The sequence below is a fragment of the Peromyscus eremicus genome, chromosome 1 (assembly GCF_949786415.1).
Source record: "Peromyscus eremicus chromosome 1, PerEre_H2_v1, whole genome shotgun sequence".
NCBI lineage: Eukaryota > Metazoa > Chordata > Mammalia > Rodentia > Cricetidae > Peromyscus > Peromyscus eremicus.
The window spans coordinates 140,336,462-140,361,948 of NC_081416.1; the positions used below are offsets into that span (position 1 = coordinate 140,336,462).

General features: G+C 44.4%; 1 protein-coding gene across 2 annotated transcripts in view; it reads right to left on the reverse strand.

The window, feature by feature from the left end:
- Atp10a (ATPase phospholipid transporting 10A (putative)) overlaps nucleotides 1-25,487 on the reverse strand; it is a 184,875-nt gene that overhangs the window by 67,587 nt on the left and 91,801 nt on the right. For both annotated transcript variants that reach the window (XM_059273636.1, XM_059273628.1), the window contains exon 3: nucleotides 19,556-19,760. In XM_059273636.1, the coding sequence (XP_059129619.1) occupies nucleotides 19,556-19,760 (205 nt within the window). The remainder of the gene's footprint in view (nucleotides 1-19,555; nucleotides 19,761-25,487) is intronic.

The following is a 25,487-nucleotide window of genomic DNA, read 5'->3' on the forward strand; positions in this document are numbered from 1 at the left end:
TCTCAGTTGAAGCAGAAAATGTAAAAACTGAAGGATAGGATTCAACACCAATTCATGACATCTGTTATCAGAATAAGAACAAAAGGATTGTTAATTCACCAGGATCCCAATTCAATCTCAATGCCACTGTACAAAGTTCAGTTTCCCTTTGAAAATTCAGCTTCAGATTTTCAACTTTAACATGTGAAAACATACCCACACAGCAGTTATGCTTTTCACTTTCAGAACAATACATTCAACAATTTATTTAAAAATAAGCCTCAGTTTGCCCAATCAAAGCCAAGGTGATATTCTGAGTACATTTGGGATAGGCCAGGGTAAGCTATGATGTTCTGTGTTAGGTGCATTATGCAATGTACTTATTAGAACATAACACCATCAGAAGCTGAGAAGCATCTACATGTTGTCTGACGTTCGTCATCTCAGACTTAAGGGTCAGCCTGCTTCCTGTCACTAACCGGACTAGCAGGAGTCTGTGCCGTAAGTTTCAAGATCCCCCTCCTGACAGAAGATGGTTTTCTTGTGGATGTTACACTTGCCATTAAATGCACTCAGCTAGACTGCTTAGAACTTTTTATGCACCAGAAACAAACAATCTGGAAATGAAGACAAGGTATCCCATTTAAAATAACATTAAAAGAGCGACATAACTGAGAATAAATTGAGTCAAGGGAGTGAAATGGTTGAATACTGAAGACCACAAATATCAGTGGAAGAAAAGACAGAAGTCACTCATGTGAAAACACAAATAATGGAGGTGAGAAGACCCACCCAAGCTGTGGGCAACACAATTCCAAAGTCTGGATTCCTGGACTGATAAAAAGGGCAAGCATGTGAGCACTGGAACCCACCAGTCTCCTTCTGACTATAGATGCAACGTGACCAGCTACCTCAAGCTCCTGCTGCTGGGACTTCCCTGCCATGATGGACTGTCCTTTTGAACTGTACGCCAAAATAAAACCCTACTCCCTTAATGCTTCTATTAGGGCATTTTTTCCCCCACAACAGGAAAAGTAACTAAGGCACTACTCAAATAGATCTGCAGATACAGTGCAACCTGTTATGATGTCAGCAGGTTTTTTGTTTTGTTTTTTCCAGAAATGAAAAAGCCTATCCTCACATTTATGTAGAATTGCAGGGATCACAAACAGCCAAAATGATTCTCAGAGAGAAGGGAGGAGTTGATTTCAAAATTTACTCCCAAGAACCATAATAATCAAAGCACTGTGGTATTGCCATAAGGCCAGAATATAGACCAGAAAACCAAACCAACTAGCATGACCTCATAGTCAAATGATATTTGAGATCGGTATCAAGTCTGTAAATGGGAAAAAAAGAGTGTTCCACAAAATGCTGCCAGGTCAACTGAGTTTCTACATGTGAAGGAATATTTACCCCACACTCAGGAGGCAGAGGCATAGATCACTATAAATTCAATGCCATCCAGATATGCAACGAGTTCTGGACCAGCCAGTGCCACACAGTGAGACCCTATCTCAAACAAAAGAAATCAAAGAACTGGGGAGATGACCTTGTCTCAAAAAAAAAATAAGATGCAGAGTGATTTAGGAGATACACAGTATTTACCTCTAGTGCACACAGGCATACACATCAGCATGAACACACACCTATACTACACACAAAAACAAACAAACAAAAACAACGCATTTGGAGCCTTACGTCACATACACATAAAAGATAATTCAATATGGATCAGTGACCTAAATGTGAGTTAAAACCATAGAACTACTAGTAGAATGGATGTTAAATATTCCTGAAGTATGTTATGATGGTCTTTAAAATATAACAGCAAATGCACAAACAACAAATGGGCAAAGGAACTTTGTAAATAAGAACACTGGTACTTGAAGAGATGTTGTCATTAGAATGAAGAGAATTGTTCAGGACAATATCTGGGGTAGCCTTCTGAAGACCATAGTCATACGTCTGGTGACAATTTAATGTAAGAATAGACAAATAAAACCAAAACCAAAAAAATGTCAGTGAGAATCTGAATGCTCATACCTTTAACTCTAGCACTGAGAAGGCAGGAAGATAGCTGTAAACTCAAGACCAGTCTGGTAACATCGTCACTTACAGACTATTGCAAGCTGCATAATGAAACCCTGCTTTAAAAAAAAAAAAAAAAAGCAAACCAAGTAAAGAATTGGAATGAGCAAATAGACAAAAATCAACTGGTTGTATCCAGCATTGGGAAAATAAAAATCACTGGTGAAATCTCTCATCTATGAGAACAGCTACCACAAGAGTAAAGTCAGTGTCAGCAAGGACGTAGAGAAACTGGAGCTTCTGGGCATCACAAAGGAGAGTAAACAGGGAGTTGTTAAAGGCTGAACATAGAATCACAGGTGACTTAGCTCTTCCATTCTTAATAAACCAAAAGTTATTGAGAAGAGGAACTCAAAAAGATGTCTGTACACCAGCAATCATTGTAGCACCATTAAGAAGAGCCAAAGGGCTAGGTGGTGGTGACATACTCCTTTAATCCCAGCAGAGGCAAAGGCAAGCAGGTCTCTGAGTTTGAGGCCAGCCTGCTCTACAGAGCGAGTTCCAGGGAAGCCAGGGCTATGCAGAAAAACCTTGTCTCCAAAAAACAAACAAAAAAAGAATAGGCAACCATCAAGAGGATACAGGAAACAAAATATGTATATTCATGTAACAGAATGTCACTAAGCCATAAAAGGATAAAGATTCTGACCTGCTATGACAGGAAAGCTGCTTGAGAATACTGTCCTAAGTGAAACAAGGGAGACTGAAAAAGCTAAGCCAACCCTCTTTCCTATCAGTCTGTTTATCCCAGGTAAAGGTATAGGGACAGAAGCAGGTAGATTACCAGGGGTTAGAGGATGGAGAAACATATGGTTCCTTTTTAAGACTTACTAGTACAATACGTTTTAGGGAAAAAAATGTGGTAACACTTCACAATACCTTGAAGGAAATTTTCATCACTAAACTGTACATTTAAAATGACAATGTCACAAATCATACATTATCTGTGCCACCACAATTCAAGCAGAAACACTGACGGACCATTTCTCCGTGCCAAGTACATAAGTACTGAGTGAAAAAAAAAGCCAGGCCCAAAGTTTACAAAGTTTACTTTATAACGCTCTCGAACACCCCTAACAATCTCACATAACTGAAAGAAGACTAATGGTTTGGGGACTCGGGAAGGAGAGGAGAGTGTTTCACCTCACTTCAGGGTGATGAGTGTCTGGCTGCTGTGGGGTTTCCCACTTTTGCAGAGGCTCATTCATGCACCGGCACACTTTCACTCTGGGTAGTCTGCTATGTGTCAACCTTACCACAGTAAAACAGGTTTGAAGATAAGAACTTGAAACTAGTGGTATGTGTGTGTATGTCTGTGTGAGTGTGAGTGGGTGTGTGTGTTACCTAGTGATACACTAGTTTTCCTTTTATTTTAGTGAGAAATTCTTAACAGAAAACTAAAAGGGCTGGCTAAGAGGAGTGACGCTGCCATCTGACTGATGGAGGCTAGCTTCATCTTAGAGATTGTGTTTATAAGAACACAGTTTCTTTTCAATTCTACATAGTGCACAGTGGAGAAAAATTATCTGCTTAGAGTCCTGGTTTACTTCTCCAAAGTCTAAACTGCATGCGTATATAATTTTGAACTAAATTATTTTCAGTGGAACTAGGTATCTTTTTTTATTCTAGTTAATAAATATAATATCTGAATTGTTAGGTTCAGAATATTAGCAACTGGTAAAGCTGACTTATTCCAGGTGACAGCAAATGGCTAGGTTAGGGTTTGGGGACAACACACTTCACTTCCAGGACCCATGTCTGGAACACTCCATCTTTCCTTATTCCTGAGCTATCTAATCAAAGTCCCATTTCCTCCTTCAGTCTGCTTTCATTGACTCATCCTTCCTCCCAAGCCATGTAAAGTCCCCATCTTCCAGTCTTTGTCTGTTTAGTTCCCGTTCTGTCCTTAGAAACATCCATAATACATAACACCTAGCTGACGACTAACTATTAATAACCGTACTGCTTTTTTTGTTTGTTTGTTTGTTTTTGTTTTGTTTTTGTTTTGTTTTTGTTTTTCGAGACAGGGTTACTCCGTGTAGCTTTGCGCCTTTCCTGGAACTCACTTGGTAGCCCAGGCTGGCCTCGAACTCACAGAGATCCACCTGGCTCTGCCTCCCGAGTGCTGGCATTAAAGGCGTGCCCCACCACCGCCCGGCCCGTATTGCTTTTTTACTGAGCAAAAGCAATGCCCCTGTCTATTGCTATAACAAAACACCACACACTGGGTAAGAGACTGGAAAGTCCTACATCACAGCACCCATATCTGATGAGAACCTTCTTACTACTTCATAATATGCTACGGGACATTATGTGCCAAGACTTTCACTACGGGCAGTCTGCTATGTATCAACCTCACCTCAATAAAACAGCTTTAAAGATAAGAACTTGGAACTGAAACTCCCTCTTCTTAGAAAGCCCCTAATGTCACATGGGGGCTTCCACCTTATGACCTCCTCTAGTTCTGATTACTTCCTAGAGGCCCCACCTCCAAACAGCATCAATATATCAAACTGGGCAGGTTTTTCAGCAGAACATTCTGGAGAGATAATCAACTACAGCAAATTGTACCATAATCTGCCTTTGATCCTGAGGACAGCACAGGAGCATTTTGTACATACAAGGCAACTGGGCCACAGAGAACATGTAACTGGACCCACTTCGAGACAAGCAGGAAGATAACACCCCCCACCACTCCCACCCCTCACCACCTGCCCCCCTACCCACCCATTTCATCATTCTGCTTCCTTATCTTTTTCATGCCCTTCAGTGCCCCATTTGGGAAGTGCAGGAAGAGGGCTCACTGTCTGGGCTGGTGTCTTCAGCCACTCTTCTGCTTCTTTCAGCCACAGCCAACAGAACACACACTGCTAAGATCAGCACTTGAGCCAAGCAGGTGATGGAGGCCTTTCCTGCACAAGATGATTAAAACAGAGCTCACCTGGCTAGCCACATTCATTCTTGCCAAATTCCTAACCCTTGTGAGAATTAAAATGAGCAAAAGAAAGGAAAGCTCTTTGTTAGAAGGGGATCAGAATCAACTCCACACAGTCTAGGCTCTCACTGCTCCCAACGTTTCCACGCATTTTCTATGGGGTGAGAGTGGCCCTGGCGCTTTCTCCTGAAAACGTGCTCAGTCACCCTCCACAGCCACTTACAGCATTGCAGTAGCACCGGGAGCCCCATCCAGTCCCAAGGTAGCTGAGTTAGGGTAAACTGTCCACTAGACAGAGATGGGGCTCTGACCGTGTCTGTGTGGGATTATCTTATTAACTGAAGTCAGGAGACCTGCCCACTGTGACTGGCACCGTTCCCAAGGCAGTAGATCCAGGGTCATTAAAGAATGGAGAATGTGAACTGAGCACTAGCATGCACGCACGCATTGATTTCTTCTGACTGGAGACCTAATACGACTTCCCTGTCGGGATGGATTGACTTGGAACTATGAGCTGAATAAATTTCTCCCTTCAGTTTCTTTTGCCGGAGTATTTTATCACAGCAATAGGAAAAGAGAATCATCTCCCATCCCAGAGAATTCTAGTGCTTTTCTACAGAAGGACTGGATGCATTCGTTATATTGTAACAATGGGGCCTGGGTTCAACTGAAACCTTCACCTTCTGGAGTCTGAGAGTCTCCTTTCCTGAGGAAGCTGGACCTGTGAATGTGGGATGAGGAAAGGAACATGCTTTTGGCTGTGTCTCTCTCACAAGTAGATATTATACTCATTATATATATATATATATATATATATATATATATATATATATATATATATAAATAGATATTATATGAATATAATATTCATATATATATATATATATAGCACATAGTGATCGCAGAGGTTGGAAGGTTGTGGCAAGTGGGGTACAGCTGCACACTCATTCTGTTTCTTCCGACCTCACAGCATCCACTGCCTTTTTTCACACAATACAGTAGAGGAGGGCAGGAGGGGCCTCGGGAGACCTTGTCCGCTCATGCCAAAAGTCCTGGATCAGGATGACTAGAACTGACTTGGCCACAATCTCAGAGCCACGTTGTAGCCAGGCTTCAGCCCCACCCACTAGGCTTGCTGCCTAGCTCCAGTTCCCCCTCGTCAGTGCACCATCCTGCCCCTTTCCACTCCTGAGCCATTTGAGGTCAGGGTGGGAGGACTAGTGGGATCCCGGTGGCCCTCTGAAGGCATCTGAGGCAGAACGGTCCTTCTACTAGGGCCCTCAGCTAGAGTTTCAGAACTCCTTCTCCCCTTTAACTTCGCAGAGTGTCTCCAAGAAAAACACCACTGGACACCAGCGACATGCACGTGAGGGTTAAGCGCATGAGTGCACTTGAGTGGATGCCCAAGTCAAACACTGCCGCTGTGTGTGCCAGTCCTCTCTAAGGAAACTGGATGGAATGTTGGCTCCGGGCTAGTGACCAGGACAGAGCAACACAGCAAACACTGATTCTGCACCATCAGCTGTGAGATGATTCACCCCAGCAAACAGGCTCCTCTGACTTCATAGAATATAGTCAGACAGCAATGAGCTCTTCCTACATGCATCAATTAATAAGAAACATGAATAAATCACCCTTAAAGACGCTTCTATAGAAAGGCAGCTTTTAAAACGTATTTATACAAAGCTTTTCCAAAGCACATTTTTGTAAAAGATGATTTAGGGGTGTGTGTGTGTGTATTTTAACAAAAGTGTCTAACTGAATAATGGAAAGAGCAGGAAGGCAAGGACAGAGGGGTTGCTGTTTCACTAGTGTCTGGTAAACAGGACAATAAACATGCACCTTTATGTCCAGGTGGAACCCACTTCTGTCAACATGACCCTCACTGCAAAGATTCTGTCCTGCCCTATGCACAAGAGCCAGGACGCGCTTGGATTCTTCCTAAGCAGCAGTGGGTCCAGTGGGATTCAACCATTTCATGCTCAGGAGTCCTACTGAGCAAGGATCCACAGCCCTGGCCGGGTCTCACCCAATACCCGGATTTTCGGGATTCTGATTTTGCTCCTTGAACTGAGTCCCTTTGTCACAAGCACCACAACCTGCCCCACACAGTGATGTTTGCTGACAGGGGAGATTCTTCTTTACTTCTCTGTCACTTCATCTGCACGTGCAGATTCGCTCTCCTTGCAGCAGTCAGTGGGCAGGTCCTTTGTAAAAAGCCTTTCCATGACAGGAGTGCTCAATGCCCGCAGGTACCAGGTTAAGGGTTGGAGACAAAAACATGACACCCCCATTTTGCAGGTATTAAAACAGAGGCCCAGAGAGATTAAAACATAGCTGGCACATGGAGACAGATCTCACAGTTTCCTCTGATGGCTAAATCAGCCCACCTGTCTTCAAGAGCCATTCAGCGAGGCTCCTCCTTAAGCTCTGCCAACACCATGCTCTTCCAGTGAGCCCACAGGAAGAGGTGGAAAGACAGCCAGCCAGGGGCCACAGAAGATGTAGCATTACATGCACATCATAAAGGCTGGGGCTGCAGCAGCTCCAGTCCATTGGGCCCAGCTCCTCTGTCCTGAGAACAAGGGGTTTTCTTCTGACAGCTCCGAAAAGGGGAGTCGAGTGCCCAGTGCCAAGCGCTGAAGGCACACATTCCCTCTGCCCAGAAGGAAACCCTGTGGTATATGGGGAGGCCACGAGCCCAAAGCCTTTTGTTTCCTGCTCTTCTGCTCTCAGCAACATAAGCAGGCTTTGGTCAGAATCAGTTCTGCCTAACAACTCAGGCTTCATACCTCAAGAAAAAAAAAAAGGGTTTGCCCTTTGGTTTCTGTTTTTGCAGTTTCAATTACAGGGCCTGACACGCCAAAGTGTTCCATGAATCTGAGAGAGTGAAGAAGCCTCTTGGAGCGACCTGTGGATACTCTGGCCTGCTTCCAGAGGCTTCTACTTGCCACCACCCTCCTCTGTTCTGTCCACTCCTCAGGCTAGCTGGAGATGAAAGGTGGGAAGTGAAACACACAGCAGGGGTCATCATCCACACCATGGCCACATCTCTACTGGTGACACAGCACATTACAGCCCTAGGAGCCCCAGCGCATATCATGGCTCACTGTGAGGCCCAGGTGCTCTGTGGGCCTTGTCTGAGAGGCAGCTACTTACCATCCTGGTCTGCCCAACTGACACCTACATCCACCGTTCCTGAATATGTAGTGTGCTGTGAACAGGCCACATGGTGTACCTCAACCATCCAACCCCCTTCAACTTCAGGGGGTTGGTTCCCTTATGGCTCCCATAGGGTAACCCTGTTTATCAGATAACTCCGTTTATCCTAACAGGAGGATAAACAGAGGCCCACTTCCCACATCCATCAGGGAAGCAGACTCCTGGAACCCAGGCCTCACTACTGTGCAACCCTGGAGCTCACTATGTGGGATCAACTGCAAAAGGCTCACACTGCCTCTGCCAAACCACTGGAGCACAGTCAGGTTGGGGACCAGAACCGTCATTTAGTGAGGCACCAAGTCACAATGCATTGACCATAGAAAACATTTTAGAAATAACCTAGTGAAACCCCTCCTACAAATCAGTGGCCCCTACGTAAGCCCCGTACGTGTTGTGTTTGTGTATAAAGATATGTATATGCATAGACACTTGGCTCTTCCTGGATTCTTGGCATGCACAGCTCCCTTAGACAGGCTGTTCTGCTCTGTGGCATATTGCAGTCAGATTTGCGCATAGTAATCAAATCACCTTCCACCTGTTCTGGTCTAGAGAGTCGTTCCTCTACTTCACCAGAGAGCTCTTTCCACTGAAGCTCTTGAGCCAGAGTTCCAAGGTCAGAGCTATTGTCTGAGCATGACAGTCTGGCAGCAGCTGCTGCAAAGCATGGACTGACTGCAGAGGCTGAGGCTGCGTGGCATGATGTAGCACTCTTGAGATGGCAGCTGAGGAGCCAGGCCAGGCTCTCTGTGTTCAAAGTGCAGGACAGAGAAGGCAAATATGTATATATAAAGAAACGACACAGAGAGCAAGCAGAAAGCACATGGGGTGAAGAGTCTTTGAAGCCTCCAAGTTTACTATGTGACTAAGCCTGGGCTTGCTATATGACTAAAGAGTGCCACTTAACCTCTGTAAACCTAGCCCCTTGCCTGTAAGACAAGGAAGCAACCCCAAACAGCCTCAAGAATGGACGCTTTAGAACCCAGGACATAACCCACCTCAGAGCAGTGCATGGGAGGTCTCTTCCTGTTGACTTATAAAGAGCTAGAGGGCTCCTACACATAATCAAGGAGCTCCCTGGGGCAGACAAGTTCTGATCTCACTAACAGGAGCTGGTGTGTACCAGCAAACATTGACCACTATTACAGGCAAGGTGACCCTGAGCTCAAGAGGGTCAAGTGAGACTCTCCATGTAGGAGCTAGCCTGATTGTGAAGTGACCAGGCCATTAATAGAATGCTGTCAGTCAAGAAACAGCCCAGTGTAATGTAAGCACTAAACCCTTCCCAGCTGCTCATGACACAGTTAAATGTGGACACTGGGTGAAGAGTATAATCAGAGGAAAATTGTTCCCTTTGTTTAAAACAATGTTCATGTTTCCTAACGCTCTTATTTCACAAATGTGGGCTTATAAACACAGGCTTATAACTGGGCAATGAGGTCTAAAACACAGATGTGCCCACTCCTTGAGCCCAGCAGCACCTTGCCTACCTCCAATACCAGGTCAGGATTCTACTGACTCTCAGCAGATCTTTGTTTGCTATTTTTTCATTAACTGTGGGAACAAAGCAAACCAAGGCCTGGCTCTTTTTATGACGTAAAACAAACATCAGCTAGGAAAACACAAGGTATCTCTTCCGATGGAAATTAGTCTTCCTTCAAGGGAATTCTACAATCAATAGCAGATTTTAGCCAGGGTTTGAAAGGCTTTCTCTCATTGTTTCTACAGAAAATATGTGATTAAAAAGAGTGTCTGTCCTGGCTACTAATAGCTTTACTTATACATCTGACACACATGTATGTGTGTATATACATATATATGTATGTATATATACACACACATATATACATGTATACACACATATATATGTACACCCACACATATATATACACATATACATACATATACATACACACACACACACACACACACACACAAGTTCTGAAAGTTGCCCTACAGTAAAATCCTGGTTCCTTCTGATGCCCTGTCATTATGGATTTTGGAAATAGCACCGTACACTGACAATCAGCTTCCTGGGAGGCTGCAGCCATCTATTACTGTGCCAAGATTCTCCTCTACTACTACTGAAATTTCCAGCCAGAAACTCATCAAGAAAAAGAACTTTCCTCCTCTGAGAGCAGAGCAAACTGGAACCAGCTCTGAGAGTTTACAGGAATGACCAGTGTAAATGACGAAGAGTAAAGTTCTCTCTCAAAATGCACTGTGACAGTTGAGTTCCGCCCCTTTCAAATTCCTATGCAGAACCTATAACATGATATGGAGCAAGGCTTTGACAATGTGAATGAGTTAAAATGAAGTGTTAGAATGGGCCCAGACCCACTGTGACTGTTGTCCTTATATAGAGAGGAGATGAGGTCACAGAGGAAAGACCCCATGAAGACACAGTAAGGAAGTGGCTACGCACAAGCAGGAGCCAATCTTACCAAGTATGGATTTTGACCCCTGACTTCCGTTCTCCAAAGCTGTGAAAAAAAAATCCGGGTTTGAGTTCCAGAATGTGTAACTCTTGCTTTTAGTTGTCTAAGCAATTATGTGTGGGAGATTTCAGTCACTCCACCCACGGCTCCAGCTGGGACAGCTCTTAGAGCTTGCAGCTGGCAGATGTCGGCAGGTGTCTCTACTCCCGGGCTCCTCCAGACTGAAACTGAAAATGAGCAGAGATGACGGAGCAGTGCTGGGCCCCGAAGTCTGGAAGCTGAGATGTGAGTCCAGAGGATCACCGACACCTTGCATCTGTATATTTGCCTCTATAGATTATGGCTTCCCGTTTTGTGTTTGTATGGGATTCCTGTGTGTACAAACATGTGTCTCTACGTCTGTATGTGGTTCTTGTGCTTTTCCTTTGGGTCTTTTTCTTTTGTTTGTTTTGTCCTATCCAAATTTGTTTGGTTTTGTTTTAGCTTATTGTATTTTAATATTGTTTTTGTTTTAGCTTATTGTATTTTAGTATTGTTCTGTAGATTCCTGTTTTTTGTTTTTTTTTCTACAAAGAGACAGAAAGGGTGTGGGTCTGGGTGAGAGGGGAGGTGGGAAGGAACTGAGAGGAATAGGAGGAGAGGGAACCATAATCAGAATATATTAAATGAAAAATGTATTTTCTATCTTCTTTTTTATAATTTTATTTTTAATAAATTTATTTATTTAATTATTTTTACATCTCAGCCCCAGCTCCCCCACCTCCTCTCCTCCCATTCCCACCACACCCTCCTCTGTTCCCACCCTCCAATCAACTCCTGCATTTCTGCTCAGGAAAGGGCAGGTCTCCCATGAGTATCAACAAAACATGGCATATCAAGCTGCAGCAAGACTAACCACCTCCTCATGCATCAAGGCTGGGCAAGGTGACCCAGCATAAAGACTAGGGTCCCAAAAGCCTGTAAAAGGTTCGGAGACAGCCCCTATTCCCACCGCCAGGAGTCCCACAAGAGGACCAAGCTGCACAACTGCAACATATATGCAGAAAGCTGAGGTCAGTCCCATGCAGTCTCCCTGGGCTGTCTGATCAGTCTCCGCAAGTCACCATGAGCTCAGGCTAGTTGGCTCTACGAGCTTTCCTGTGGTGTCCTTGACCCCTCTGGCTCCCACAATCCCCTCTCCTCCTCTTCTGCAGGATTCCCTTAAATCTATATTCTTCTATTGAGGAAGGATGCAGCACACAGTGGGTGAGGGTAGTACAGCTGGCACTGCTAGAGGGTGAAGGCATCCTTCCACTTCACAAGAAGATGCCACAGTGTAGACAGTCAGTACCCCTAAATGGGACCAGCTTGGTCTTCTGCATTGTGCCATTGGGACCTGACAGCATCTCTAAGACTCCGGGCCAATGGGAAGGAGTCAGGTCACGGGGGAACAGTAGGACTACTAACCCCTTCCTCTCCTCTTTCCTTCCTGGCCACAGGTGAGTGATTTTGTTCAGTCTGTGTTCCCACCACATACACTGAACCCCCTAGATGCACGGCCCCCTGCCAAGCTATGAATCAAAATAGGCCAGTTTGTCTCATCAGCTGGTTATCTGAAACATTGGTTCCAGGGAAAGTAAAGGAGCCCAGGCTAGCCTCAGATTCACTATGTAACTGAGGATGGCATTGAACTGCAGATTCTCTCCCCACCCCCAAAAAGTGGAGGACCTTCTGATTTTGATGCTGGGACAGACAGTCTGACTTTAGCCTCAGAACCTGACCCTGCATAACCCCTTCCCAGCCTTTCCAAGTGAAATGACAATAGTCCACAGTCCACAGGGTCTCCATGAGCAAAGGCACAGACAGGCTTCAGCGTCTGTCCTGGAGAATTTCCTGCCTTGTGGTCAAGGCTTCTCATGCTTGATAAAGGCCGGATGAGCAAACCAACCAACTATTTGAGGTTTTGTCCAAAACAAACCTAGATCTGTAATGCTTTGAAGTTGACCTAAGTTAGCCCTTCTTACTACGCAAATGAAAGGCTTACTTTCCACCCATGACAGGTGCCACTGACGAAAGTCAGTCAGTCTAGGTGAATAAGAATTATTTGTTCTTTCAACTCAAAGACAAAGTTTCAATTAGACATGTTTGCCTAGTTGAATCTTAGGGGTGGGAGGCTCATTGGATTATTGCCTGTTGATCTCAGGGCTTCATGCACGCTAAGTACCCACTAGCAAAGACAGTGAGAGTGGGGAGTGGAGGGATGGAGGGACTGAGGGACAGAGAAACAAACAGAGGGACAGAGAGAGAGAAAGAGAGAGAGAGAGAGACAGACAGACAGACAGACAGAGAGACAGAGACAGAGACAGAGACAGAGACAGAGACCGAGTATCTTTAAATGGCTCTGGGCCAGTTCCTGACTGATGGGCCTTTGCCTTGATGTCCCTGGGTAACTGATCTTTGGAGCCTGGGGGAGGACAGTTCTCATCACAGTCAGTGACACCCACCTTTCTTGGCCTTTTTTAGGTGAGGAACAGTGGGGGGTAAGGCATTCTGACATGCACACTGAGTGACTGAAAATTGTTTTCCTGGATATGACAAGCTAGAGAAGCTTGGTCTTGCCCCATTCTCAGCTCAGTTAAGTCTCTCAGGGGGGTCTTAAGTCACTTTTCAGCACATGAGTCACTCATTAGCATACATAAAGTGAAAGGTTCTGAACTTATTAAATTCTCACTATTAAATCCAATTTTGATCTTAGAAGTCATGGTTCTGTCCACACTCTAGTCAGTGACAGTGTTTTCTGAAGTCAGTCTCATAGCTTGTAAGGTCTGGTTTACATTCTCATCATCAGGAAAGATAAATGTGCCCCTGCCTCTCAGCGCTCCCATCTCCTCTACCTTTGGATGGGTGAGACTCCAGGATGCACCGTCACCAATATGAGAGCTGACACACAGCGTTCCTTCTGGAGGCCACATGCAAACTAAACACGGTGAAACACAGAGGCAGGCTTGGAGAACTCAGAAACAGAATGGCTATCACTAATGACAGCTGACACACAGCGTTCCTTCTGGAGGCCACATGCAAACTAAACACGGTGAAACGCAGAGGCAGGCTTGGAGAACTCAGAAACAGAATGGCTATCGCTAAAAAACAGTGAGCTGCTCTCTGCTGGGTTCTGTGGACACCGGGAAGCTGCAGCCCATTGGGCACTCTGCTCACAAAACAACCAGGAGAAAAATGATACCAGGCCGGGCCCTTCAACAAGGAACAGAGTGTTCTTTAGTCCACTCTGTAGTGGATGGACAATCTGGGCACGTTGACCTGAGGTTTGTACTCACAGCCATGTCAGTGACAAGACTGGAGGCACCGTTCCTCAGAACATTGTCTGAGAAATCTGCTGCTTCTGGAACACAATGTTAGCAGTACAGAAAATTACAGAAATTCAATTCTGTAAACTTAAAAGTATCACAAGTCAGGTGTGCTGGTGCGTGCTTGTAATCCCAGCATTACAAAAAGCTAAAGTAGGAAGAAGACAAGCTTGAAGTCTATCTGAGCTACACAGCCAGATCTTGTCTCTAAAAAATTAATTGAAATAAAATACCAAATAATGCAAAATTGTATACCAACGAAGCAAGATATTACTTGTACTATGCACTCATATTTGTACATCCCTATGTACACATATTCTTGTGTACAGACACACACAAAAACATATACACTCACACCCACTCATGAGTAGCAGCTAAGTATCAACAGGGACAGATCTACTCAAGAACCATCAGAACACATTCCTTCAGTAAATCAACTGACAAAGAAACCACATATGGAGGGCTCTTCTCCAACAGAAACTCAGCCTCTGGACTGCCCTGGGGAATACTGGCCTGCCCTCAACTCCAGCGCCCACCTGTTGTTTCATGACCCTACTTCTGTTCTGTTATTTACACCTACCACTTCCCACTTCAACCTTCCACACAGTTCGCTTATTTACAGAGATGATATGAGCACCAGGAGAAGAAAAAGCTCCCAGTTTTGATTAATGCAGCTTTGATGACTAACAGATGCTCAATAAATATCTGGTGAAGGAATCAAAATTTGCAAAGGGGAGTGTTGTATATCAGTTGAGATGCTTAGAAAATGCCTGATTCTACAGAGCTGTCCATGCAAATATTACAGGTGAGTTAGAACGTCTTCCCTGAGCCGTGGTGGGGTGGACACAGCTTCAGGCCAGACCTGCAGGTCTGTGAATGTTTATTGTGAACATAGGTAAAACCTGGATACTTTTGACCTCTCCCTGACAGGTAAGACAGAACCCCCTTGCTCCAGCTCCAGCTAGACTAGCAGGTTGGAAGATGGCAGGCAGGCAGAACATCTGCCTTTGCCTTATCTAGTTTGCGCTGGTAACATGGTGAGATAATCATTGTTTCATAGGATTCCTTTTAAAATATGTAAATTTTTAAAATCATGTTTACTGTACCTCAACTGCAAAGGCATGTTAAGGTCTGGCACCTAAAAGAGCAGAATAAATGTGACTCACAACTCTGAACGCAATGTTTAGCACTGGGATTCCTTCCTGAATTCTTGGTTGCTATTATTCAACCCCAAGCTTTAAACCAAACCTTTCTTTTTAAGTCAAAGACTCTAAGTTTCCTTTCACAGAGGCTTGATAGTGCAGCCACCTACCCAGTCTGGATCTTTATCTGAGGTCTGAGTGGGACATGCCCATCACCTCCTGCCTGTCTTATATCCCTTCAACCACGTACAGTTTTATCCAATACTCTCCATTAAATAAACACATTTCCACCACTCAGGGAGTGTGTAGGTCTGTGTGACTGCACCAAAGAACTAGTATCTTAACCTTCACTCTTGCCTTCAGATTAGGTTCAAGTCCCTCTTTTTGGAAGCATCCCTTGACAGCTGAGGATGGGCACTTTCCAACCTTAGACTCTAACAGGAGCATCAGCTGGCGGGCATGGGTTAGTCCCATTTTGTTAAATGAGAGGCATGAGCCTCTCTCGTATCTAAACACATGAACACTTTATGCAAGATGTATGAGAATGTGTAGAAGAGGTGCTAACTTCTATTTTGTCAGTAGAGGGCGCTGGTGGAAGGTGGAGGAGTAAAGGACTGCCTGCGAGTGAGTGAGTGAGTGAGTTCAGGGTAATGAAAAGCAAAAACTTAGTAGGCTTTGTCCCAGGTTAGGCTGCTTCTCCCTACAACCTCACCTAGCCTCTCATACTCAAAGGCTAGGGCTCCTTGGGGCAACTGTCTAGAAGGTATCTACCCATCTTCATTACAGCCCACTGCAGCTGCCAGGGTTGTCGAGTGTAGCATCCCCAGTGGCCAAGAATCAGGGACTACCCTGGTATCCGGCAAATTCCCAAGCTTGGCAGCTCTCAGTGATCCTCTGTGGTAGATATACAACAACTTCCAAAATTACAGCCCCCTCCCATAAGCTATGGCCGTCTCCTGAGCAGAAGGCTGTGTCTATCTCAGACCCACTGCTTACAGCAGCTACGGCTCAATCTTTACTGCCTAATCTCACATTAAGGTTGCTTCACATCTGTGCTGGAGGTGCAGGTCCAAGGCAGAACATCTGCCCAGTGAGTGGGCACCCTGTGCTCCATTACTAGCACCACAAGAACACATGAAAATCCTTGAGAGACTTTCTCTGATGTCTTCGTGGTATGATTTATCTCCTGACTGGACTGACGACATAGTCATCCCCTGTCATCTGTTATTCTTAAAGAAATACAAATATAAAATCCCTTCTAAGTTTTCCTGCAGTCTACTTCCTGCACTTGACCATCTATAAAGCTGGTAAAATATTGCTTTGAAGCTTACATGAATCAGGATACAGACCATGGTCCATTCTTCATCTTTCTAATACTTAATAGGGAAAAAAAAGACACTTAAATAGAATTTACACTGTAATGTTGCCATGAGAGGCTTGGTTTGTCAGCTATTGGGCATTTAAAAGCCAAAGACTTATGGCTTTTTACTTTCCATGTGGGAAATAAATACATAAATTTCATTAGTATACTATATAAGCAGTAATTCTGAAAGTGCAAAAATACATCAATATGACAATCAAAATGTGCATACATCTTGAAGAACTTCATTGTTATCAAAGAAGCTGTTACTAAAAAGTCAGAGTTATTTAGTTGTTAGTCTGGCCCAATTTCACTAAATTATGACTCAATTCTATTTGCTTCCTCAGGTCTGAGAACAATGGTTCTCAACCTTCCTAACGCTGTGACCCTTTAGTACAGTTCCTCATGTTGTGGTGACCCCCAACCACAAAATTATTTTTGTTGCTACTTCATAACTGTAGTTTTGCGACAAAAGTTTTGGAGATAGAGGTTTGCCAGAATGGTCCCAAGCCACAAGTTGAGAACCACTGCCCTAGAGGGTGATAGAGAACAGCCATTTGTATTTGTTAGTTTTCCTGCTGAGACAAATCACCTGACAGAAAGCAGCTTGGGGGTTTTATTTCTGCACTTCTACAGATACAGTCCACCATGACAGTCACGGAACTCACGACAGCACACATATGAGGCAGCTGGTCATGCTGTATACACAGTCAGGAAGTGGAACATGATGGATGCCTGTGCTCAGTTTGCGTTCTCCTCCTTATTCAGTCCAGAATCTCAGGCCATGGGATGGTATTGGCCACAGTTAAGGTGAGTCTCCCACCTCAATGAACCACATAATCCCTCACAAACATCCCCCAGAGATTGGTTTCCATAGTGATTCTAAATCCCATCAAATTAACGAGATTATCCATCACATCATCTTTGAATCTTAAGCATCCCGCTTACACCTGACTTGTCTACACAAAGCACGACGAAGCTATGAAGTGTCACAGTTGCTGTTTGAGAAGAGGGGTTAGGTGAGTTCAGAAGTTGAGTAAACAATACGAAATGAATAAATTCTTGGGAGTTAACTAAGGAGTCAGTCTTGTGACGATCCCTCCCACCCTGCCAAACATGAACACTCTACCCATGACTCTGCATAGCATCATCTTTCCCTCAACCTCAGATACTCACACATGCTCACTTAGGTCTGCCTCATCCTCTACACATTGCTGTACTTGAACATTGGTCTTTGTATCCCATCCCACCTCTTCGTGCCTCCTGGTGAGACTGTGAAAATTGGAAGGGGACTTGTGTCTCTTGCAGCTATCAATGTTGCAATGTTAGTTCCCCCACCCACCTCCTTGTCTCTTGGAAGGAAGGCAGAGGTGTCATGTTCTGGGACACAGTGGGCCAGGTGGGGAAACCTAGCTACAAGGCTGACTTACTGCCAAGACTGTCCTGAACATGGACCCACACAACTACCAAATTCAGGAAGGCATAATCATCAGGCAAGGTCAGGAATTGCATGGAGCCCCTAACAAACAAGCCCTGCTGCTTTCCTGGCCTGGGATGAGAGTGCTCCATTTTAAACAGACAAATGTACACATGTATGTAAATACACACACATATGTAGTACTTTGCCTGTGTTTGTACGTCTATATTACATTCTTTGTTCCAGTTTTGTTGTTGCTGTTGTTGTTGTTGTTGCTGTTGTTTTGTTTCTAGCAATGTCTCTTTACATAGCCCACCTGGGCTTTGAGCTTTCCACCTTCTGCCTCAGTTTCTAGAGCTGCTTGGATTATAAGCATGCACCCCCTACATCCAAGTAATTTTTAAGTTTATTGTTCCACAATATATATTTGGTAGAAAAATCAGGTGGTTTTTTGTTGTTGTTGTTTTGTGTTCTGTGTTTGTTTTTTCCTAGTCGAAGATAAATGAGGAAATTGCAATGGAAAGACAAAAGAAAGGACAAGACAGTAAGGCAAAGGCTTGTAACAAAGTGGCATCCGTGGAGGCAGCTGCCTCAAAACCTCCAGCCACAGGTCTTACCATCTCCCTTTGTGGCCTTCTGGGAGTGTGAAGAGGCATCTCAGCCTGTGATGGTGAGTGATGTGAGCTGCAGGACATGGCAAGAGTAGGAGGCAGGGCTCCTCGCCCCTCAGCGATCCTGATCAGGACCTTCATGCGGATCCACTGACTATATAGCCAAGTCAAAGCTAAAGCCAGCCCCATGGCCCTGATCCTAGGCCCCAAAGAACTCTATTGGTAAGTGGTGGGATGACCCAAAGTGGCAGAAGAAATCCCCAATGACATCCTCCCTCAAATTCAGGGACTCACTTCCTTGGGTCACTTTTCAAAGCATCCTCTGTACATGAAATGTCCAGACCTGAAGGAATGACTCAGACAAGCAATGCAGGATAGAGTAGGTAGGGTCAGAAGGATGCTTCCCCACTTCCTTTTAGACATTTCCTGATGTCTGGGGACTGTGTTTCATTATTTCACCTGGTGTTAGCACTGAATGTAGACGTAGAACACAGACGTAGAAGAGGAAACTTTTTTGTTTTTTGTTTTTAAGAAGACCTGTGGGGAAGCTCCTTGAGGACTCTGCATTTCCTAGCCTGCTAATGGGTAAAACCTCTCTACCTACTCTTCACTCAACCCTACTCTTCCTTGTTGGTTCACACATCTAAGACAGAACTCAATTCTGGAAGCCCTGAGGCTGAACTGAGAAAGTCACTTGAGGAGATAATGTTCCCAACCTACTGGGAACAGACTGTGACTCTGCTATGCTGCTATGTGGTGACCTAGCAAAATGACTCAGTAAAGGTTGACTGTTTCAGAATGTTCACTCACAATTCTTCAAAGACTAAATAGCATTCTGAGAAACTTATTAAGTGTACACTAGAAACCACAGTCAGAAAGAGCCCCGTCCATATGGGCGTAGGCACAGAGGAGCTATCAGACCCTCAGTTTCTGTCTACTAGGCAAAGAGGCCCAACCCAAAGACAGAGGCTTGCAGGAGAGACAGACACCAGGGTGCTCTGGGAATGCAGATCACTTACAAGCTCCGAGAAGCCACGGACCACTTGCCGTCGCTTCAGGTTGGTCTCTCCATCCAGGTTAGCAGTCTCGATGTGGCACAACCCATCAGGGTCACTGGAGGACAGCAGCAGAATGTCCGCAGGTATGATCTCATTGCAGTGAAGACGGACGAAGTCACCCACTCGGATTTGTTTCCAGTATCGAATCACATACTTCTTTTCTTCCCTGGTAAGAGATTTTGATTAACATGGTTGGCAAGATCCAATCAGGCTGAATTTGGCTGGTGAGTATTTAAGTGTCAATTAAAAGTTATTTCTACTTTATCACAATAAAAAGTTATTTTCAAAAACAAGATTAAGGCTATATATGCATATAACTCTATTTGAAATGGCCAGAATAGATAGAACTATAGGGACAGAATATGTACTCAAGGCAACTGTGGCTGGAAGTGGGAAGATGAAAACTGACTGCTTAATGAGCAAGGGGGCTGTTTCTGGGCCCACAAAATGCTCAGGAGCTAGACAATAGTGTAGGCACTCAACACTGTGGATACCATAAATGCCAAAGGCTTCATCACTTGAAAGTGGTTAAAATGACCACTCCCAGACCTGTGCTCCCAAAGAACAGAAAGTAAGGATTCAAACAGATCATCTATGTTCATTATGTATGTCATCAGCTACAACATGGAATCAACCCCTCCTCCCACAGACAGACAGGTGGACAAATACAGTACACACACAGTGGAATATTACCCAGGCCTTAAGAAAGAAAGCTAGAACGCAGGTGAACCTTGAAGATGTGCTAAGTGAAGATTCACAGACAGACTATGCAATGCCTCCACTCAAGAAGGACCTAGAAGCCGGGCAGTGGTGGCACACGCCTTTAATCCCAGCACTCGGGAGGCCGAGCCAGGCGGATCTCTGTGAGTTTGAGGCCAGCCTGGGCTACCAAGTGAGTTCCAGGAAAGGCGCAAAGCTACACAGAGAAACCCTGTCTCGAAAAAACAAAAAACAAAAAAACAAAAAAGGAAAGACCTAGAATAGGTCCATGTACAGAGGAAGAGATTCAAGTTATGGAAGGATAGAGGAGGAAAAACAAAACAAAACAAATGTCTTCACAGATACAGTTTCTACCTGGTGATGGTAAAGTTTAGGAAATAGTAATGATGGTTGAACTATACAGTATCATTAACAGTATCAAAAGTATCAAAATTGCTACCAAATTACATACTTAAAATACTTACAATGGCAGGTTTTGTTGTGCATCACAATTTTTTATTTAAAATGTGTAACTTAATTAAGATGCTAATCTTTGTATTTATTTGCCTGAAATAAAAAGAACATAATTTAAAAACGTTAAACCCTGTGAAACTAGAATACTGCAGTGGGTGGTGGGTGACAAGTGCTGGCACTAGAGCTCCTGCAGGGCCCGGGAATGACTGCTAAGCAATGCCACATTTCATTGTTGGGTCTGCAAAATGGATATGAGACCAGATTCATCCTCCCCACCTTATCACGATGAAGCCCAAGACACAAGCTACGGACACCAACCTCAGCAGCCTTCAGAACCTGCCCGTTAGGTCATTCACATGGCCACTGGAAAAACAAACCCACTAATCCAACACAAAGGTTGCTTTTAACAGTTTCTTGAAGGTGGTTTTGAGCCATTTGAACATTAAGAATAGAGTGTGGAGCACTCACTGGATATTTTCAACTGTCTTAGATTCTACACTGGATTGGAGGAAATCCCCACAAATTTCAAGGGCTGCCTGCTACCAGTACCACCTTCAGCTTCTTCCCTGGTTCACTTTCCTTTCTGTCCTCTCATCTGTCTGTCTGTCAATGTCTCTATCTTTTGATACAGAGGCTGTTTTGCACAAGCTGGCCCTAAACTTCTCGGCTCAAAGGACCCTACTTCAGAAACTCAAGTAACTGGAACTGTGGGTACACACCACCACTCCTGAGACTTCCTCCATGTGAAGCCTCTACTTTCTTGTGTTTTACTAATTCAAGATCCACCAAACCAAATATGTACAAAGCACAGCACTGGCAGTCATAAAACAAGATCTAAATGCAGCCTCTGTCATTGAATATAAACGCTAAGAGAAAGACACAAGCACTAGAGAGTACCCTGTGGGCTGTGGCAATCAAGCCCATGTAGTTGACCACACCCCCCACACAGCAAAAGGGGATCCCATCTAGATCCACTGTAATGATCATGTAGACCTATTATGTTCAGCCCAGGGAACTATATGGCCCACTGGTAACTCTAAGATTCCCCTCCCAACCCCCAGAGGTGGGTAGCTCTGAGATAAGGCACAGAAGTGACACTCTATCACCTATCTTGCTTGCTTGCTAATTACCAGTCTGACTGCTTCCAAACTTGGAGAAATATGACCTTCTGTTATCAAACAGATTTAATATGTTAAGCGCATTTACAATGATTTTCCAAAGGTCAGACCCTGAGCTTATATCATTAGAAGCATCTGCCTTTAATTTCTCTTCTTCATCAACACCATTCCTGGGTTTCTACAGAAAGTGCAAAGCAATTTAAAGAGCCAGTCCCTTTGAAAAAAATTCTCGATCGCAGTAGATGTTCTCAGGTCCATGGGCAAGGCTTTGATCCAATGGGACTCTCAGATGGGATGGTCTTGGGACCCATTCCAGGACAGTGATGACAGGAGGCAGAGAAGCTCAGCAGCACCATCTTTGATGAGTTTGTACACAGTATCAAAACGCAGAAAGCTTAGCTTGGCCTCCCATTAGAGATCATTTTTATTTAGAACAGAAGAAGAGAAGGGCATGTGCATCTGAAGGAGGTTCCCCAACAGAACTAGCCGACAGGGGCACCATGAAGAAGCCTAAGGCCAGTCTTCAATGAGGCACAGGACAGGCTGTAAGCAAGAACAGCAGCCCCTCTTCAAGATGCCTAAAAGAATAAGGCTCCAAGGAAAAAGCCCTGCAGGTGCAGGAATTCTTGTCTTGAGCAGACCCTGAGAAACTCAATGTTAGAAATCACTGGTAAATGAACAGTACAGTACACAAGACATCATATTGATGTCTTAGACCAAGCATCCCTCATAAAATTCAAGTTGTATTCTTTTCATGTAAATGTCTACATACTTAAGCACACAAACCTCCACTTATGGGAAGAATAAGAGATGCTACATATTTTTATCAGTCTTCCCTAGTATTATGGACTGAATTGTGTTCCACTGAATTTGTGTGTTGAAGTCCTAACCTCTACTACCTCCGACTACATTTGGAGATAGGGTGTTTCTATCTAGAAGGAACTGAGTAAAGAGGGTGTGGTGGGGTACTATTCTAGTCTAAGTTGTGTCCTTAGAACAAGGGAAGAGGGAGCAGATACGTCCACACAAGACAATATGAGAACACTGGTTAGAAGGCCATTTACAGATCAAGGATACTTGGCGTTGGCAGCCCACATAGATCAACACAGCACAGAACTATTTCAACAAGGTCAGCTCAATGCCAGCCCTCTGCAACAGTGAGCTAAACGGACACCATCACATAACGACATGATAGCTGTTGTAGCACCAGGGTGTAATGCAAAACTTCAGGTCTGCAGTGATGCTGCCACAAACAAAGCCGCTGGGCTGCAAGCTGCATTTAGCACACCACAGACAACCATATACAGGATACGATATTAGATGGTAGGTAATGACGTCACTGGCCTGTGTACTTTCTCCACTGCATGTTATGTGTTTTTATCTTCTTACCCTCATGCTGGGAAACCAAGCCCACAGCTGCTCTACTACTGAGCTAAACCTCCGACCTCTTTGTGATAATTTTAGAGCACACATTGGTTATAAATAATGTTTACAGTAAAGCTGGTTCCTCTGGCAGCAGATTCACACACCCATGGTCACTGTGTCTCTTGAATGCATCAAGATACCACATGGTGTGACTAGCCCAAGTTGTGTAACTGTGTGTGGAGAACCACGATGGTCCCACAAGAACAAGATGGCCTGATGATGCCTGTGTGGGAAAGCACTCCCACAGTTCAGCATTGCATGAGTACCTCCCTCATGACCTTGAGTCTTATGTCTCTTGTTAGGAACAGTTCACAGGCTCAATTGCCAAAAAGGGTGAGCAGAAGAAGCAGATTGGGTGGGGACAACACAGTGTGTGATTTACCCACATACTTGTGCTCTACGGTGCCACACTAGGGCACAGGAAAAGTACTGTAGAGAAGGCAGAAATAAATCCATCTGATGCCCAGGGATCTCTTAGAAGCACTCTTCTTGAGGCTGTGGCCAGGTGACCTACTTAGGTCTACCTCCACTTTCCTCACACTTCTGCTCAGTGCTCAAGTGGTTACATGTTCAACCAGTTTCCTCCACAGCATACATCCCAGGGCCATAGTACTCCATGTCTGCAGATGACTTCAGTCTAGCCCACCCACAGAAAGCCACTCTTTCCAGGAACCAAGATCACCTGAGATGCATGGGTTGCACTTTCTACAGCTACAGAGCTAGACTGGTGATGTAGCTCAGTGGTAAAGAATGTGTCAAGCATGCATGAAGTCCTGGGTTTGATCCTAACCCACAAAAAAATAAAAGAAGAAAGCTAAATAGAGAGGGTTTACAGCAACCATAGTCCTCAACATAGCAGATGAGCTCATAGTAATTTTAGAAGTGATACTTTTTTAAAAAAGAATAACATATTAAATTCTTTTTAAGGACAGATTCTACCCCTATGTGGCAGCAGATTCCAAGATGACCCTAAGACTGGTAACACTGGTACACAGGATCATGCATGGCTTCTGTGAATGGGTTGGAGTCAGATATACCCATGGAAGCCAGGTGATCAATCCTTGTGTTGTAAGTTGACCCATGGGACAACTTCCAATGGGAGGTGGACCTAGACATGAGTATTGTGAATCCATGCCTGGTATCAGAGACAAGGATGCATATGAAGGACAAGAAGGGGCCAATGGCCAGGACCTGAGGATGAAGCTCTCACCCATCAGCCAGCATGACAATCGGATACCTTAGACTGTCTTATGGTGATATTTTATTTGTATTAAAATGTTATTTGTATGTTAATAAATAAAGTTGCCCGGGGGTCAGAGCTATTAGCAAGCCATAGGAAAGCAGGGCAGTGGTGGTGTATACTTGTAATCCCAGCACTTGGTATGCAGAGCTGGGTAAGTCTCTGTGTGTTCAGGGATACAGCCATTATTGGACACACATGCCTTTAATCTCAATACCAAGCAAGGAAAACCTGGAGGCCTATACAGACAGGCCGTGACGAGGCGGTCATGTGGTTGGGTTTACAACCAATGAGAAGGCAGAACAGGAACACTATATAAAGACATTAACACAGGGGTAGTGAGTTCGGAGAGGTAGGACCACTGCAGGAGGAAGGGTAAGGTTTTAGCTCTTAGCTCTGACCTCTTGGCTTTCTTCTTTGCATTGGTTCTGTGTCTCTTATTTAATAAGAAGGTTGGTTGCATCTACACTGTCTTAATCAGATTTTTTGTTGCTATGAGTGAATACCACAGACTGGATGATATATATAAACCCCAAAGGCTTATTCAGCTCATAGTTGTGGAAAGTAGGAAGTTCAAGGCCAACAGGCAGTATCTGGTGAAAAACAAGTAGGAAATCTGCAGACATACAAGGCAGCACAGGGTATCATGGGAAGGGGATCCAAACTGGCTTTTGTGACAGAGATGATCTTGAGATAACCCAGTAGTTCCTTCATCTGTGGGAGAATTCAGTGTTCCACCACTTTGTCACTTACAATGAGGATTAAATTTCCTTGTAAGTTTTTGTGGGATCATTCAAATTATAGCCCAGACCTACTCCATGGGAAGAGGTAGACAAGAATATCTTCTCCTAAACGCAGAAGCCTTGGAACCTTCTATGTGAAGACAGTTAATACTTTCTGCCTGGCAAAACTCAGAGCAGAGGATCCAGCTAATCCC